Source organism: Capra hircus, chromosome 4 (genome assembly GCF_001704415.2).
Source record: "Capra hircus breed San Clemente chromosome 4, ASM170441v1, whole genome shotgun sequence".
NCBI lineage: Eukaryota > Metazoa > Chordata > Mammalia > Artiodactyla > Bovidae > Capra > Capra hircus.
This window is the reverse complement of record NC_030811.1, coordinates 33,374,293-33,394,069: the sequence shown is the minus strand read 5'-3', so window position 1 is coordinate 33,394,069 and position 19,777 is coordinate 33,374,293. Positions and strand designations below refer to the sequence as shown.

General features: G+C 39.0%; 1 protein-coding gene across 19 annotated transcripts in view; it reads right to left on the bottom strand.

The window, feature by feature from the left end:
* The window catches only part of CADPS2 (calcium dependent secretion activator 2), a 569,431-nt gene that overhangs the window by 62,723 nt on the left and 486,931 nt on the right, over window positions 1-19,777 (bottom strand). For 7 of the 19 annotated variants that reach the window (XM_013963427.2, XM_013963429.2, XM_013963431.2 and 4 more), the window contains 3 exons: window positions 9,922-10,063; window positions 6,116-6,271; window positions 4,414-4,561 (listed from right to left, as the gene is read on the bottom strand). In XM_013963427.2, coding sequence (XP_013818881.1) covers window positions 4,414-4,561; window positions 6,116-6,271; window positions 9,922-10,063 — 446 coding nt within the window. Of the gene's footprint in view, window positions 1-3,668; window positions 3,684-4,413; window positions 4,562-6,115; window positions 6,272-9,675; window positions 9,796-9,921; window positions 10,064-19,777 lie in introns of all 19 variants that reach the window. The other 12 variants (XM_013963420.2, XM_013963421.2, XM_013963423.2 and 9 more) reach the window with 3 other exon arrangements.

Genomic DNA, 19,777 nt, shown 5'->3' with positions numbered 1-19,777 from the left:
GCAGACCAAATTTTTGTTCAAAACCTGCCAAATTTTTGTCTGCAACAATCAAAGCTTATAAAATTTCTATCAGAATATTTCAAGTTGGATCAATGATTCTACAAACTGGTACTTTCCAGATCATTCTTAGATGAATTCTTTCCACAACTGACCTCAAAAGTAAACTGTCGGTGCCCTGCTTCTCCATTAGGTGACCCTGCACTTGGATTAAGATGAACTTTGATGGTGACTGCAGCCATGAAATTAAAAGAAGCTTGCTCCTTGGAAGAAAAACTATGACCAATGTAAACAGCATATTAAGAAGCAGAGACAATACTTTGCTGACAAAGGTCCATCTAGTCAAAGCTATGGTTTTTCTAGTAGTCATGGATGGATGTGAGAGTTGGACTATAAAGAAAGCTGAGTGTCGAAGAACTGATGTTTTTGAACTGTGGTGTTGGAGAAGACTCTTGAGAGTCCTTTGGACTGCAAGATCAAACCAGTCAATCCTAAATTAAATCAGTTCTGAATACTCATTGGAAGGACTGATGCTGAAGCTCCAATACTTTGGCCATCTGATGTGAAGAACTGACTCATTGGAAAAGACCTTGATGTTGGGAAAGATTGAAGGTGGGCAGAGAAGGGGACAGCAGAGGATGAGATGGTTGGATGGCATCACCAACTAAATGGGCATGAGTTTGAGTAAGCTCCGGGAGTTGGTGATAGACAGGGAAGCCTAGTGTGTTGCAGTCCATGGGGTTCCAAAGAGTCGGACATGACTGAGCAACTGGACTGACTGACTGACTGAGGAATTTTTACTTCATGGAGCCCAGGGAATTCAGGTCAGGCACAGGTAAATATCAGGCACATGGGTAAATATCCTCATCTCACCTGACTGTTCTCATGCAGACATGTAAGAAATGAAGACTAGCCAAATGCCAGTGCAATCCAGCATTCTTAAAAATTTTGGTCCTTCTGCTGGGACGATTTTAAAGGTATTAGATTGTTAGATCTGGAAATGGAAGTATTTTACTGCAATTGAAAACAAATCCCACGTATGTAGGGGTCCCTGAGTTGTTCTATTAATGTGTTTTCACTTTCAATGGATGAACCATGAGATACAGTGGGTCTGAGAGCATATGACTGCTGAAGGCCCATGCAGTCATCTGCTCTTTTGCAGGGATGGATAATGAGGATTTCTAAGCACTGGTGGTTTTCGGATCGCCACATCTGTCCCTGAGGGCCTGGCATGAGATTGCTGACTCATTACACACAGCTGTCACAAGAGCAGATCATTTGATCACTAATTACTCTATTAAATGCTGTTCCAGGCTGTGGCTGAGAGTGTCTGCATCATCGTAAGCCACGTAAGAAAACAGAATGATAATTCAAGAGTCCAGAAGGGGCTTCACTGTGGGTAAGGAGTTGGTAAGCTTTTGTCCCAGCAATGATGATATGATAAATTCACTAGAGATTGTGCAGAGGTAATTCCCTTAAATCTAGAAAAAAATAAAATCTGCTAGGTTTACCTACATAGTATACTATATATCTTTATGAGTTTCCAAATTGTGTAATAATCCAGTTTTTTCAACAACTTTAATTTGTTGCTTGCTATACAATCGGGTCCTATGCATGGGCTCACCTATGCATGTAATGTATTCATCACTTTGCAATCATCCCCAAACTTGTCTTAAACACACAGAGAGAGGAAAAGCCTGTGCAATTACATGTATATATTTCCTGGAGATTAAAAGCAAAGTATAAAATACTTCTTGTGCACGGAAACTCTTGTTTACCACTTTTCAGGGTTGCTAATGGGTTTTACACCTGCACATTTTGAAGTATATTAATTGTGTGAAAGTTGTGGGGAACTAATTGTCTCTGGTGAGAAGGTACAGGTGCAGACATAATGAACAGCAGATTACTCTTCAAAATCATCCACCTATTAATGTAAAGAATCATTTGACAATGCAACAATGTTTTGTCATTTGTGTGGGCGCCTGCTTTTCTTTCACAGTACTGGAGTGAGTTGTTTCTTACAGGGGAGGATTTTTTTTAAATGGGGATAACTGAACTGAAGATTTTTAATGCAGTGACAAAAATCAGTCTTCTCATTCAACAAACATTTACTATGTATCTATTGTGTGTCAGGCACTGCAGCGTATGTGAAAATAAGAACAAATGGATAAATTCAGTATTAATGGAAGAGGCAAGATGATTCCATAAACCTGATGAGAAATGGATGTGTGTATAAAGAGACAATGTTCTCAAGCAGACAATAAAAGGTTTACATCTAGCTATAGAAAACCAAGAATGTGGTTATGAGCCATTGATAGCCAAGCCGGCTGCCTACTCATTCGGATAATTAGAGATAATAAATCACGTTTCAAGAGATCAGAGAATGATAAAACTAAACACGCGATAACATGTATCAGCTCCTTACTGTGTCTGTAAGGTTGTATGCTGTGGTATTAGAAATACACTTTTCCCCCCCTGAATTGCCCAAAGAATGAAATACGTGGATACGTGAACAAATTATGGCCAAACAGCTTATGTCTGTCTCTTGGTTAAATAAGCACGACATTCAAAACAGTGGACCTTCTTATCCTCTTTGTGTAGTATTGTGTGCGTGTGCTCAGCTGTGTCCGACTCACGGACTGTACCCAGGCTCCTCTGTCCATGGAGTTTCTCAGGAAAGAATACTGGAGCAGGTTGCCATTTCCTCCTTCAGGGGATCATCCAGACCCAGAGACTGAACACATGCCTCTTGCATCTCCTGCACTGGCAGGCGGATTCTTTCCCACTCGTCACCTGGGAAACCTCATCCTCTTAGTGGTTACCTATGTCCTTCTGCTTGGATTAGAGTTGTTAGCACAGTGAAGAGTTGGTTCTGAGTTTGACTCCCATGCGTCAACTCTAAGACTTGTAAGATTTAACATATCCATAGAGCACAAGCATTTGACTTATTAAGAAAATATTTATTTAATCTAGTCAATTCTGTAAGGTACAAAGGGTTTTCAAACGATGTTCCTCCAAGGTTCTGGGTGGTACCTTAAGAAAACCTGTGTGTGGAAGGGGAAAGGCTCCTGACACAGGCCTGCCCTTCCCTGAATCTGATGATAGTGCTGTCCCAGACCATCAGTAGGAGGAAAGGCTGTTATCACAGTGGGCATATCCCTCACTGAAATTCACAACTGGGTTCTTCTGTATGGAGTGACCTTAAGAGTGGCCTCTTGGTCCTCAAATTTACAGGCTACCCTGTGTATATACTATATATCATCTACAGCCCCAACTCTAAATTCTTTTAATACTGTTAGTGAAAGTGTACATTACATATATATGCATCTTAAAAATGTTAATAATCACTCTGCTTCTGAATTTATTTAGAATTTAAAAAGGGTGAATTCACTTGGTTTTAAATAATTTTATCTTAAAAACTTGTAAAGTAGCCTGTTGATTCTGCAGCTCAACAGGGAAGAAACATTCCCTATGACATTACTTGAAGTGAAAGTATTTACATCTGTTTTAATGCATCTTTGGTATTGCTATGTAGTATTATACACATACACAACAACCAAAAACCTGAAAATGGAATTATTTTATTTTGAAAAGATGAACATAAAAAAGGTACACTTACAAGAATAATAATTCAAATGAAAATGTGTGTGTGTTTTTTAAATGAAACTTACCCACTGACTATCAAACTGGATCATGCCATGAGGGAAAATAAAACACGATGAAGGAGAACATAAGGGAAAAATAAAGAAATGATGAAAAAGTAATTACAATGGGCAAAGATGCAACAAAATATTAACTTAAAGAGATAATCTAAGAAAAAGAGATCCATTTCACCCAATCACCACTCTCAACAAAGATAAAATCATGGGGTAAAATAAACTCTATGTCTGAATACAGAACCAAACAAAATAGAAATCAAATTGAAACAATGGGGTATTCATTGAAAAAAGCAAAGACCAATTTTCCAGTATATTTCTACTTGATCTTTTTTTTTTTTTTTTAAAGGAAACTTTTGTGTAAACAAAATATTTCTCGGGCTATTTTCTGTGGCCTGTTTTTTGGATGCAAACTCTGGATACTCTATATTTGTATAAACAAAGCAAGTAGCTTTCTAGCTTTCTCATTTGTTTGTGAAAAGCAAGGTTTATGTAAATACACAACACCTAAGCCATTAAAAGGTATATCTGAAATTCAATGGCCACTTGTAAAATTTGGGCCAGTCTTTGTATTAAAAAGAAGAAACAGATAAGAGCAAAGAATAAAGGGGCATTCCATTATTATAATACAGAAAAGTTTAAACACTTGTATGGGGAACTAGGTCTTTTTCATCTAGTCAAGTAAGAAACTTCTGGAAACAGCATGTCCTTCTGTGAGAGGGCATCCTACATTACCACATGCGACATTCAATCCACTTACCTCCTGTCCTCCATCCAGGGCACAGAGCTTGGTGCTTTGCTTTTTGGCATCAACTAGCACATTAAACATTGTACACATAGAAGCTGGAATGCGCAGGTCAGTGGTTTTGCTTGCCTTTTGCAGCTTGAGTTCAAATGCGGTTCTTGTTCTATTCATTAAAACATGAATTCAGAGTAAGAAATCTGATATGTCCCCCCTGATTTGTAAAAGTGAAATCAACACTACAAGATGCTAATTTAAAACATGCAAATACGGAGTGTGGCCTTGCCTGGGAGCTGGGAGGTGGGATGCTCTTCTTTTTAGGTGTCTTGTATGAAAGATCAGACTGTGATGCTACTTGGATACTCACTCAGACAGTTAAGTGAAACCGTGAAGTTTTTCCATTCAAAGTACACACTAGATGTCTGCATGAGTATCCAAGCAGTATACTAAAGAGAACAAATCCTTTGTGTGAGGGTTTACCAAATTAAAAAAAAGGACAAGTTTGGGAAAAACTAAAACACATAATTAATGTGCAAAACAGAATATATAATTCTTTTATGTCAGTTTCTCTTTCAAACACCTGAAGTTGCATTTAGGTTTTTTTTTTTTTTTTTTTAAAGAAACTGCTTAATAGATGATTTGGAAATTGTTTTGCTAAAATGTCCAAAGAATATCCATAGATTTGATACATTAGAATCACAGATGCCAAACCTGATATTTTTTAAACATTAAATAATCTAATTCATGTCTTTGCTTTACAAAGCCATTAAACATTATTTTAAAGAGAGAATTTTTCTTGCTTTGAAGATTTCAGTATTATCCAGTTGCTCCAACCAGAATTTGTTATTCCAGTATGCTGCCTGCATTGCTCTTGTATATCTCATGAACAAAGGCAATGGGGAAAATAATGCTAATTAGGACGAAATGCTGATTTTGTAAAAAGTATTAAATACAATAAAAGTGCATGTGGAAGAATTCAAAGCCTCATAACTTATTTCTGGTTAAGTTCTGAAGAATGTAAATGGACACTTGGAACTCCTCTGATGTGGATAGAGAATACCAGAAAACAGAACAATTGATGGCAATGATCATCACTGAAGTTTGCCACGTCATTTCACAGCACATGGACACAGTACATAATGCATAAAGTACTTAACAGATCTCTTCCATGTGTCAGGAAGCACTGCCTTGGGGATTTAAAGTACAGCATCCCCAGAGATAACAATAAGCACAACAGAAAGGATTAATATGGGTATGGGTACTATGGCTGAGAGCAATGGTTTATTGTTTAGTCGCTAAGTCGTGTCCAGCTCCTTGTGACTTCATGGACTGGAACCCACCAGGTTCCTCTGTTCATGGGATTTTCCAGGCAAGAATACTGGAGTGAGTTGCATGCCCTCCTCCAGGGGATCTTCCCAACCCAGGGATTGAACCGGCTTCTCTGATGTCTCCTGCATTAGCAGGCGGGTTCTTTACCACCAGCGCCACCTGGGAAGCCCCAGTGGCAATGGTCAGGAGACCTGAAAAAAAAGGAGTGGGCCAACTGTATCAAGTACATTCATCCTCAGAGTTTAGGTCGAAGTACATAATGTCCTTTAAATTTTGGAAAAGCTATACATATTGAAACCTTTCTTGTGACAGTTATGTAAAAGGTACTTGGTGAAATGTGGTATTTCGGGTGCTTGGCAGAGTAAGCAGCAACTTGAAAATACATGTCTACCTTTTGACACAGGCTTCTATCATGTCACTGGCCATTAGTTTAAGTCTTTGCTCTAAGTGATGGGCAAATTCTTGTTCTGGCCAGTGAAGATCAAAGACAAACATTTGCAGTGCATCAAGTTTCCAAAAAAGGTCTTCTGATGTTGCTGAGCCATTGCTAGAAGAAAAAGGAAGAACGAACATTGTGAACTTCCACTATTAGCTACATGGATCACCCATACATTGTTTTCTCTTTTTTTTTTTTTTTCTGTTATCAATTGTTGCCAGTGAAAAAATGCCACATAAAACCTCTAATGATCAATATTTTCTTTGCTCAACCTCCTAATTTTCCCTTTTCACTTCTTCTTAATGAATGAGGCAAGGCAAGGAGAACAAAATAGAAATATAGCAGTGAAGTGTCATAAAAAGGGGTCAAATAATGGGTAATGATCTTTACTAAAGTAAAAAATAAAATTATATACATAGGAACAGACAAATGTTCTTTACCAACCTCTAGGATAAACATAAAATACATATTTCCTCCTAGAAATTCAAAGAAGTATGTTTTATGCAAGAAAATCCATATGATGGCAACTATAAGCTTCACCCAACTCATGCGTATATGCTTCTGTCACCATGATGCCTTCTGTTTGTCTTCACGTATGTTGCCTTCAGGGCTTTCAATTTCTCAGTTACAGGTAAAGGTGAAACAGGTACCAGGAATGAAATAATAGATTGGGTAGGGAAGCAAATCTTGCCTCTATTTTGAAATGCTTTGGGCCTTTTCTCGCTCATGATTAAACCTTACTTAGTACAGGTATGGTCTAACAGAGAAAGGTGTTCTCAAGTTGGAGCAACATCATCTATTTCAGGTCCTTCCATCCATATAACCAAGAAGCCAAGGTCTGCTATGCCTTCACTACTATGGTAAGGTTACTCTAGGGACCATGTTTTCACACCATGCAAGGAGGTAATTTGTGTCAGAGTATATAATATTTGGGCCAATGATAGTATTATATACTTTCCATTAACCTAGTGTACAGCCTAAGAGGAAAAGAGATGATGTGAAAATAACAGTCCTGTGTATACTGCAACTTAATTCTAAAAGAGAGCAAAAGAAAAAGAAACAAAAACTGCTGTATGATTCATTTCTGCTTAGCTTTCCAACATTTAACATATACTAATCTGAAATTTCTGTTTCAGGTTTGTAAAAGAAAAATTTTAAGACAAACTAATTTATCACAAGGGCATGGTAGAAAATTTTTATAAAGAAAAATTCTTTTAAATAACCACATTGTTTAGCTAAACATATCTTAATTAGTCAGCTTAAAAACAATCACCTCCTGCTCTGGCTAATTAAAGGCTTCTTTCTATGCTCTTGCTCCCCCACCGCCTCAGCATCTCAGCTCCATCACCAATCTACTCTGCTCTCCTCCTCCCATTCTGCCCGTAATTCCTCATGATCTCCTCAACTAGCCAAGATGTCCTCAGAGTTAAATTCTCAAGGGAGCAATCACAGCAAAGCAGTGAACATTACCCACAGCACTTTCTTCACTTACTGTCTCCAAACCTTAATATTCAGTGCCCCAAAAGTATCATTAAACAAAAGAACCAGAGAACCTTACTGACACTGCTGTAAAAAAAAGTTTGAGAAAACACTATGTTTAATTCATTTTGCTGCTTATATAATAAAAATAAGTGAAAAAAATCATGAAGCAAAATCCTCTGATACACTTACAGTGTGCAGTTTGGTAGATCAGAAGAACTATGTTTTAAGAGTAATTGAATGTAATTGGCAAAGAAGCAAATTTATTTCTTCTAATTTTTCAACAAAACAACAGCAACAAAACCCACCATTAAGACAAAAGCCCAAATAGTAAAGGTAGAATTCTAATAAAAATGGACTTTCTCATAATATGTGACAAATAAACCTTTATAGGGAATATGGATATATGTTTTCTGTTCTTTGATCCTGTTACAGAATGATTCTAAATGATACATATGCTTAATTGGGAATGTAATTAAGGTAACAAGTGTTTGTTACAATTAAATAGATGAAAAATGTAAATAGGTTTTCTCTCAAGCTGGCATGTATAACCTGCAATTTATTTATAACTTTTTCATTTTAAAATTACTTCTGATTAGTGACCTATCCCTAAAAGTATTAATCACAGGTTAAAGAATCCAAATGTGAAAAATGGAGTCTGAGATAATTTCCTGAAAATGCCAGCAGTAAACTTACCTTACTGGCATTCACTCCTAGAGCTAAAAAAGCCAGAATTTTACAGACAGGGAGAGAATTGGAGGAGCATCTATTAAGATGATTTATACAAATGTGGGTTCAAAGCTTGTCATTTGCTGGCTCTGAGACACTGACAAGTTCTGCCTTTTAACTTCTTAATGACTTAGTTTCCTTAACTGGAAAAAGGGGAAAGTGATATTTATCTCACAGGGTTGTCACAAGGCTTAACCAAGATAAAGAATTTGGCCCTCTATCTCAATTAATGGTAGCTAATTTTCTTCTTTGAATTACTATTTTTTTCTAGCTGACTTCATGTGAGATCTTGTGCAAAGCATGGGCTATTACTGAGCTCATTTCATTTCTGTGAGGCTCAAACTTTTGGAAACCATTCATTATGGGTAATAATGATGATTGGTGATAATGTAATAATAATTATGGTAATAACAATCATAATGTTGATTGTAGTTATACAGTAGTTATCATTTATGGAGACCCTAGGCTGTGCCAGGCTCTTTTCACAGTTTTTTAAAAATCCTCCCCAAAACATCTTTAAATTAGACGTCATAACCATTTTAGAGTTGAGGAAACTGAGGTTAAGGAAGACTTAAGGATGAATAAGCTAAGCTAATGATGAATAAGGACCTAAAAGTAGGACTGATCGATTTCAAAGCCCACATCTTTTTCACTTTAATGACTCTCATTTACCAAATCTGCAATAGGGAGGCTTGTGACAATCTGGAGTTAATAAATATGGTTTGTAATAATATAAAGATTATTTAAAAAATAACAAGATGCAACAAATGGTACATGAAAGGACAAAAGAAGACTTGCTGGTACTGAGAAACAAAGGACAAACCCTTCTCTGCAACCAGCATTATTGTTTCTTTAAAGGTGAGACTAAGATAAAAGCAGGAAAAGATTGTGTTCTTAAAACTATTCTTACAAAGGTTTTTCTACATAGACAAGATAAATCACACAACTGGAGTCAACAAAGGATCCTGGACATACACAGCACTAACCACACTGCTTGCCTGAGTACAGAAAAGTCCGGTTATATCACTTAGACTAGAGTCACAACCTAGGGCACAAAATGACCCTGCCCCACAGATCACATATGAACATCAAAGCTGGGAGTACTTAAAAAAAAAATCTATATTATGTATCATCGATATGCTAAGCTTAGCTTAATAGCTTCAAAAACTCAAACAAATAAAACCAAAACATAGTATTCCTCCACCAATGATGGTAAATGCCATGCAATCTAAACACGTTTGCACAGAACACAGCCCAGGCCATGCACCAGCTAACACACCACCAGGAAAGAAGTGAGGGATACACACGTGGACTCATATAAAGAAGCCATCCACGAAGGAGTAGAAAAGCTAGGAATCTGTGGAAGATTAAGAGGCAGACTTGGAACTTTTGGAAGAGCTACATTGGGAAGACTGTTGGCGATATTCCTGTAAAGAAACAAACAACGTGGGAAGGGACCACCATAAGCAATAACTACAGATGGCCATGTGTAAAGTCATAAGGGCAGGATAGAAGAGACAGGGGCTCTGTGGACACTGTTGCAAGATACCTACTTGACAGGCTGCCATGTCTCTTGCTCAAAACCTCTGTGAATTGACTGAGCGATGGAGGACTCCATGAGATCCACGTAGCGGACAACCAAGGGCACAAAGATTTCTTGCAAGTGTTTATGAAATTTTCCGTTACATAAAAGTGCTGAAATAGTCAAGCAGAAACAGAGTTTGTCAGAGGGCTTATAGCAGGCATCTGGAAAACATGGATGAAAAACTTTTATGGAAAGAGTATCACATAGAATCAATAAAATACAGAGAACAACGGGCTTTGTTCCTCATACTGGATATCACGCAATGAAAACTAACCAAGAAATATAGTCACCTTCTCCATATGGCTGTCAAAACCATAAATGTATCTATAAAATCTTCCGGGCACGTTGTATGGCTTTATTTTCTAAAAGGTTTAGCTCACGAGGCATTTGGCCACTTGTTGGAGATTCCAACGAACTGTGGAGTGCCCTAAAGATCTTGACACATGTAAATATGGCAATTAACCAGTTATAATCCTCATGGGCTTCCCAGGTGGCGCTAGTGGTAAAGAATCCGCCTGCCAGTCCACGAGACATAAGCGATATGGTTGTTAGAGCCCTGAGTCAGGAAGATCCAGGAGGGCATGGCAATCCACTTCAGTATTCTTGCCTGGGAATACTGGGAAAGTCCCAATTCTTGGGACTTCCCTGTAGCCTAGATGGTAAAGAATCTGCCTGAAATGCAGGAGACTTAGGTTTGATCCCTCAGTCAGGAAGATCTCCTGGAGAAGGAAATGGCAACACACTCCAGTACTCTCGCCTGGGGAATTCCATGGACTGAGGAGCCTGGTAAGCTACAGTCCATGGGGTCGCAAAGTCAGACATGACTGCGCAGTCAGCACACATTCTTGCCTGGAGAGTCCCACGGACAGAAGAGTCTGGCGAGCGAGAGTCTATGACGGGGCAGGAGTCAGACACAACTGAAAAGATTTGGCATGCATACATAATCCCTGTGGTATGCTGTGTAGCACAGAACTAAACCTATTCAATTCTAAAAGATAAGTCTGCTTGCTTCTAAGAGATATACTAGTTTAACTCACCAGGAGGGTGACTGTGGCCTTGGGAATGTCTATTCCACTTTATGAACTTTTTAATTATTTGTGAAATTTTTCTTAATCACTCACTTCTCCATGAGTGTATGTAAAAAAAGACAGCATATCACATGCATTTTTTAGTTGCCCATTAGTCTTCAGTGAATTGTGATGTAGTAATAGAACAAACATCCTACCTAACGCCATTGCAGGAGTCTAAGAGTTGATACTACTAGGACAGGACTGCTGGACAAGATGCACTTTACCTCCACTAAGAGAAGAGATGGCTGCTTTCTATGCACAGGTCATAACTGTATTAGAATAGCCAGTGCTGTGGATGGAATGTCCATGTCCAAAATTCATATGCTGAAATCCTAACTCCCATTCCCCAGTGGCTCAGCATGTAAAAAATCCGCCCACAAAGCAGGAGACACAGGAGACGTGGGTTCAATCCCTGGGTCTGGAAAATCCCCTGGAGAAGGAGATGGCAACCCACTCCAGTAGTCTTGCCTGGAAAATCCCATGGACAGAGGAGCGCTGCTGCTAAGTCATTTCAGTTGTGTCCCACTCAAATGACGTAGCAGCAGCGCTCCTCTGTCCATGGGATTTTGTGGGCTACAATCCTTGGGGTTGCAAAGAGTTGGACAGAACTGAGTGACTGAGGACAGTAAGCACATTAACATGATGGTATTAGGAGATGGGGTCTTTGGGAAGTGATTAGGTCTAGGGCAGAGCCCTCAAGAACAGGATCAGGACCCTTCTTAGAGACCCTAAAGACAATCCCTGGACCCTTGCACCATGTAAAGTTACAGTGAGAAGATGGTTGGCGGTGAACCAGAAAATCTAGCCCTCCCTAGACACTGAATCTGCTGGTGCTTTGATGTCAGACTTCCCAGCCTTCAGAACGGTAAAGAAGAAATTTCTGTGACTTATTAGCCACCCAGTGTGAGGTATTCTGTTGTGGTAGCTGGAACGAACACAGTGTGTGCCCAAGTTGCACCATGAAAGAAGAGAAATTCTGTAGGAAAATACTAAGTAATGCTAAGCAATTGTCAACAAAGAATTTGTCATTTTTCAGATGCTAGCGCATATTTCTCAAGGGGACATCCTAAACTCAGTTATGATTTCTTTAAATAACCTTCAAAGTGAAAATGTATTCATTTAAAAAAGCACTCTGTGGTTACCAAAGGTATTTCTTAAGAGATGGTATTCTAGCTGAGCCTAAATGATAGGGGAGCCTTGCATGGAAGATTTAGAGGGAAAGTTTCTGGGAAGGAATGAGTTGGGGTGCTTCTAGTAAAACAAAAAAGCTGATATGGCAGCAGCAGAGTGAGGGAGGGGGAAGAATACTCCCAGGTAATGTCTCAATGGTAGGACTCTGTGAAAAGGACGAATTTTACTGGGGAGTGGGATGCATTCTTATTTTTATTAAGAGAGGAGTGACATGATATCGTCTCTCTGGCTGCTGTGTGGAGCTGGAGTAGGTGCCAAAGGGTGGAAGCAGAGAAGAAGGTGAATACTCAGTCCTTTTCTACTACAGACCAGATGAAAAGTTGATGATGTTGGTGGTGGCAGAGGTAGGAGGAGATGCGGAAAAGGCTCATCAGTAATCCCATTCCTTTTCTTTCCCAGCAGGATGAATGTGGTTTACAATACTGTACTATATACTTATAGTTGCCAAGAGAGTAGATCTCAAATGTTCTTACCAAGCCCCCTGCTCGAAAAACTGTAGCCATGTGAGGTGAAGGATGTGACAACTAACCTTAATGCATTAATCACATCAATACAAAAGTATATCAAATTACTGCATTGTACACCGTAAATTTACACAGTGTTAAATGTCGACTATCTCAATACTTTTGTTTATAAGAATTTGAACAGCTGTATATGCTTATAGTTACTAATCCAATTACTAGAACATATTACTATTGGCTTGGCCAAAAAGGTTGTTTGTTTTTTTCTGTAACATCTTATGGAAAAACCAGAATAAACATTTTAACCAATCCAACAGTATTCTCTTCATAAAATATTCGGCTAAATACACCAAATACCTCATAATCTCTCTCAGGGCAAAAATACTTCTTCAAAAACCTAAAGTGAAGTCGCTCAGTTGTGTCCAACTCTTGGCAACCCCATGGACTGTAGCCTACCATGCTCCTCTATCCACAGGATTTTCCAGGCAAGAGTACTGGAGTGGGTTGCCATTTCCTTCTCCAGGGGATCTTCCAGACCCAGGGATCGAACCTGGGTCTCCTGCATTGTAGGCAGATGCTTTACCATCTGTGCCACCATGGAGATCTATATAACAAGTATAGATCAAAACCTAAACAGTGATTTAAAACTTGGGCAAAGTATGTGATGTTTACCATGGTAGCACTAATAAGAAAACGCTCATAATCTCTTTAATTTAGTGATTCTAAAATTGGTCAGAGGCTGAAAACTACACATGAACAAGGACTAAGAAGTTATTCCCAAGTACAGAAGGAAACACAACACTGTGGTTTTCTGAATCTCTAATTGACATAGTTTAGCTTTTTTTTTTAGGTGTAATAATCTTTACTGGCTTATCTATATGATAAAAGATTTCCCACTAAAGTGAGAATAATAGTCATATTAACAATAAATGTCTTATGGAGGAGACTCATGTTATCTTAATGATGTTTTTATTAACACACTGAAAGGAGCTTTATTTATTCCTAGAAAGGCAGAAGGTACTACAGATCATGTAATTCAATTCCTTTTACCAAATGGCTTCCCTGGTGGTTCAGACAGTCAAGAATCGGCCTGCAATGTGGGAGATCTGGGTTCGATCCCTGGATTGGGAAGATCCACTGGAGAGGGGCATGGCAACCCACTCCAGTATTCTTGCCTGGAGAATCCACATGGAGAGAGGAGCCTGGCGGGCTACAGTCCACAGGGTCACAAAGAGTCAGACATGACCGAGTGACTAGGCACACGTAAGTAAGGATGCTTACTCAATATATCACTGCAGTAAGAAAATTTAGAAGTATATGCGCTAACCTGAATTTATTGGATCTCTACTTCAGAAATCTCCTTATGCTCCTCCTCCACCTTCTTCTCTTCGTTATCATTAGCATTTCTGAACTGTCAGTACTGTGTTAAGTTCCTTTCTAGGTATTCTCTCATTTAATCATCACAAATGCTCTGTGAGGGAAGTGTTATTGTTATTATTTTTTTCAATCTCTTCAATATAGGAGACTGAGGCACAAATCATTTAGGACATTTGGCCAAGTCACTTAGTCATTAGACAGTACAACAAGGATTTGAATATCAGAACACCTTCTTAACTTTCAGCTTATAATACTTGCTGTTTAGTCACCAAGTTGTGTCCAATTCTTTTGTGACCCCATGGACAGTAGCCTGCTAGGCTCCTCTGTCCATAGGATTTTTACCAGGCAAGAATACTGGAGTGGTTTGCCATTTCCTTCTCCAAAGATTCTTCCCAACCCAGGGATCAAACCTGCACCTCCTGCATTGGCAGGTGGATTCTTTACCACTGAACCGCCTGGGAAGTCCAGATTATAATATTATTTTTTCTCAATTTTAGTTACCATAAACTATTATCATGCTCTCTATTCATTTACACATCTGTTCAACTTACTATCATCATATTAGCACCTTTTAAGATCTAGAAATGTCGTAAACTCTTCTGGGTTAAAAAAAGAAAAAAAAAACCCTGCAAATGACAAACACACTACACCATATCTTAGATGACTTACATGTATTCGGAATTAGAATTTTTGAAAACTGTTACAACATGAAAAAGTGAAAAGGTTAGCAAAACCATTATATTCAATGAATTGAAAAGTGAACTAAATTAGAAAACATGATTTATCCAGCTCTGTTCTTTCTCAAGATTGTTTTGGCTCTTTGTGGCCTTTTAGCAATTCTACTCCTGTGTATATGTCTGAAAAAAACAAGAACACTAATTTGAAAGGATATATGCACCCCAATGTTCACAGCAGCATTACTTACAACCGTTAAGTAGGTGTCTATCAACAAATGAATGGAGAAAGAAGCGTCTATCAACAAGTGCCCATATATAGACAATGGAATACTACTCAGCCATTCAAAAAGAAATTTCGCCAACTGCAGCAACACTGATGGACTTGGGAGGCACTATGCTAAGTGAAATAAGTCAGAGAAAGACAAACAGTATATAATATCATTAAAAGTGTACTTATCTAGTAAATAAAAAAGACACAGACTCACAGATATAGAGGACAAAATAGTAGTTACCAGTAGGAAGGGGGAAGAGGACTAAGGGGTGTGTGCATGCTAAGTCGCTTCAGTCGTGTCTGACTCTTTGCGACCCCATGGACTGCAGTCCACCAGGCTCCTCTGTCTGTGGGATTCTCCAGGCAAGAATACTGGAGTGGGGTGCCATGTCCTTCTCCAGGGAAGAGGTATATACTACCAGGTATAAAATAAGCTCCAGGGGAACAAAGACACTGATGCAGAGAACAGACTTGTGCACAGTGTGGGAAGAGGAGGGCGGGATGAACTGAGAGAGCGTGGCATTGAAACATACACATTTCAATGTATAAAACAGATAGCTAGTAGGAGTTGTTGTTTAGCAAGGGGAGCTCAGCCTGATGCTCTGTGGTGACCTAGAGGGGTAGGATGGGGGGCTGGGAGGGAGGCTTAGGAGGGAAAGGACATGTGTACACTTAGGCTGTTTCCTGCTGTTGTACGGTAGAAAACAACACAACATTGTAAAGCAATTACCCTCCAATAAAAAATAAAAGGGTATGCTCCAGTGATACTTTGCAAAACACAGGAAATATAGCCCACGTTTCACAGTAAAGATAAATGGAGTGTAACATTTAAAAATTCTCAATCACTACACGGTATACCTATGTATATGTGTACGTATTCAGTCACTCAGTTACGTCTGACTCTTTGTGACCCCATGGACCAGCCTGCCAGACTCCTCTGTCCATGGAATTTTTCCAAGCAAGAGTACTGGAGTGGGTTGCCATTTTCTACTCCAGGGGATCTTCCTGACCCAGGGATCAAACCTGTGTGTCTTGCATCTCCTGCACTAGCAGGCGCATTCTTTACCGCTAGCACCACCTGGGAAGCCCTGCACATCTGTAATATATCATATTTTATACCAACTATATTTCAATAAATAAAAGTGAACTAACACTGTGAAAATATTCAATGAGCTTATAATACACACTGAAAGGACAATTTCATGGACAATTTTACATGGCTGTACAGCTAGACTGTGTGCCTAAGCCTTCACTTATATGGCCTCTGAATAAAAAGTATAAAGAACCTTAGGCTTTGCATCTTGATGAAAGTGAAAGTCGCTCAGTCGTGTCCGACTCTTTGCCACTCCATGGACTATACAGTCTATGGAATCCTCTAGGTCAGAATACTGGAGTGGGTAGCCTTTCCCTTCTCCAGGGGATCTTCTCAAGCCAGGGACCTAACCTAGGTCTCCCACATTGCAGGTGGTTTCTTTACCAGCTGAGACACAAGGAAGGCCCAAGAATACTGGAGTGGGTAGCCGATTGCTTCTTCAGCAGTTGCATCTTGATAGGTACTATTCAATATCATCATTATTTTGAACTATAGCAAAGCCAAAATACTGCCTAATGTTAACAAATCATTTCACCTGCAAATGATCAGTCTACCTCATCAGTTCAAATGCTACTTTACTACACATTTAGAGATTAGGTAAGTTGGCTATTCAGTCATACTTTGTTAAGATGAAAATGCACATAAGGAAAATCACAGCTCAGTTACTATTAAATGTTACAATGATTCTAAGATTAAGTAGCAGTTGACTCAAATGTATTTCTGGCAAGAGCTCTCTTTTATGAAACAAATTTTACATCTACAAATGAGCACTTTACCTCATTAATTCAAATGCTACTTTATTGTACATTTAGAGATTAGATATGTTGGCTATTAAGTCATGCTTAGTTTGTTAAAATGAAGCACATAAGGAGAATCACACACGATTATTATATTATTACATATTATAATGATTCTAAGATTAAGTAGCAGTTGACTCAGATTATTTCTAGTAAGAGCTCTCTCTTTTTTTTTTGATATACTTGATAAGCACTGGATTCATTATCTTGTTAAACAAGCCTGCTTCTCTTCTCTTATTCCAATCCCAGGAATAAAAACAGAGATCATCCCACCTGATCAATATACCAGCAACCTGGAAGTTGTACCAGAGGTCTTTCCTTCAGTTCCTACCTCCAATTAGGAGTGAGAACCTGCATAATTAATATCCTTACTATCTTTCTAGCACATCTCATCCTTCTGTTCATCAACACTGCTGTTGTCCTAGGTCCAGTCCTCTCATCTCCCATCTTGGCTAAAGCAATAATTTCCTAACTGGTCTTAGGCACCTAAATTTTCCTTCTGCCCATTCATCTTCTTAAAATCTCAAGCAGAGGGGTGTGCTAAAATATGAAACAAAGAATGTATCTCTTAAAGATTATAATTTTTAAATGGATCCTCAAGACAAACTTCAAAAGCCTTAGTATGAAATGAAAGCCATCTATGAGGTATCTTAATATGACCTCTTTGGCTCATTTTGGTTACCTGACTCCCTTACTTCCTGTGGTCCAGCCATAGTGATTCTGATGGTTTAGTTCAAGTAGATACTTTCCCATCTAAGCCTCTCTTGAGATGCTTCATTCTGTTGTCCTTTTGCCAAATTACTGGTTTCCTCTGTTTCTTCTTCACCCTGCACAGGCTTCTACTGTGGTCCATGCTATACTTCTGTACTTGATGACGCATCTTTCTTCCTATAAAGGTGCAAGGTCCATGAAGAAGGGACCTTGTCTGTATTCTTAGTACTCGACAAAATCCCTGTCTCAGAGCAAGTGTTCAAATCTTTGTTGAATGAATGACTTGAATACTCTACGAAGATTACTATATAGTTGCTACATTATTATTCTGTATAAGAATGTATCAAGGCCTGTGTATCTTTTCATATTTTGTGTAAAATATACAGCACTAAATACTTTTATGAGAAATCCTATTTTTAGACCAGTATGTTCAATATTAGACAGCTAAGGATTCTACTGGATAGTCATTGTTGTTTAGTCACTAAGTTGTGTCCAGCTCTTTGTGACCCCATAGACTGTAGCCTGGGTTTCCCCTGGTGGCTCAGTAGTAAAGAATTCATGGGCAATACAGCAGCCAGAGGAGACACAGGTTCGACCCCTGGGTTGGGAAGATCCCCTGGAGGAGGCCATGGCAAGCCACTCCAGTATTCTTGCCTGGAGAATCTCATGAACAGAGGAGCTTGGCGGGCGACAGTCCATACAGTCCCAAAGAGTAGGGCACGACTGAAGTGACTTCATGAACTGTAGCTCCCCAGGCTCCTCTGTCTATAGGATTCTCCAGGCAAGAATACTGGAGTGGGTTGCCATTTCCGTCTCCAGGGGATATTCTTGACTTAGGGATCGAACATGTGTCTCCTGCTTGGCAGGTAGATTCTTTACCACTAAACCTCCTGGGCAAGCTCCTCTACTGGATATAAATGTCAATTTTGTGTCTCTCCTTTCATTATTATTACTCCTTTGGGCACGCTTGTGGGATCTTAATTGCCTGACCAGTGACCAAACCCAGGGTCCCAGCAATGGAAGCCTGGAATCCTAACCACTGGATCTCCAGGGAATTCTATGTCTCTTATTTTAGTGAATGTACCAAAGGGAGTATTTCTTCTGTTTAGTTATGATTTGACAGCAGACTATTACATCCTGCAGAATTAGGAGAAAATGGAGATTTCCCTTATTTCCTAAGTACAGTCACAAGTGTTGAATTCTGGCCCAAAGTTTGCTCATGTTTTAGCAGAGCTTTTCTCTTTTATTAAAAATATCAAATTATAAACCTAAGTTCCAAAGTTTTAGAAAATTGGCAACTGGTAGTACTACTTCTTTAGTAAAAGGCAAGGAAGGATGAAGGGAGGGATGGGACGGAGGAGAGAAAGGAAGAGGAAAAATGAGAAGAAATGAAGAGAAAATACACATAGAAAGGTAAAGAGAGAGAGAGAGGAGTCGGCTTCAAAAAGCAGGACTCCTTGGATACAGACGACACTATACTTGTGTATGTAAATGTATGCTCCTTTTCTCAGTTGCCCATATGCCAGTTTGCATCCCACTCCTATCAGACACTGTCAAAAGCCCCCTTAATACATAGCCCCAGGCATCAGAATGAGTGCTTCTATCTTCCCCATATGGTGTAATAAGGATGGGTTAGGATTTGGGACTGCCACCTGTCCAAATCAAGCCTTTACAAGGCATCCACTGCCACAGCTCATTGGAAGAGGCAGGTTCTCAACATGGCATCAATCAAGAATGTTGTGACCTTATACCAGAGGTGTGGAAGTAGAAAGAACCGCTCAGAAGGATTCTCACATAGTGGTTATGAGAACGTAAGTGGAGGACCAGCATCTACTTTGTTGATAAAAGTATTTTTTTTTTCCAAAAGATTCCATGTTTTCCAAATACCACCTTGTCAAAAATAGGGAAGCATCAATGACATCAAGCTCAATGGTACAATTAGAAATGGCAAAAAAAGTAAAAGGCTTAAATAAAAGGTAAACTGGGGTGCAGATGTGCCCAATTATTTTGAGCATTAATTAATTAATCCCAATAATAAATTATTGTTGATTATTTACATACCCAAAGAGTCTTACATTTACAAAAGCACTTGTCAAAGGCTTTTAACAGTCAGATTTCAACAGAGAATTTAAACTTGATCCATTTAGTAACAATTACTAAGACAATAATCACTGGA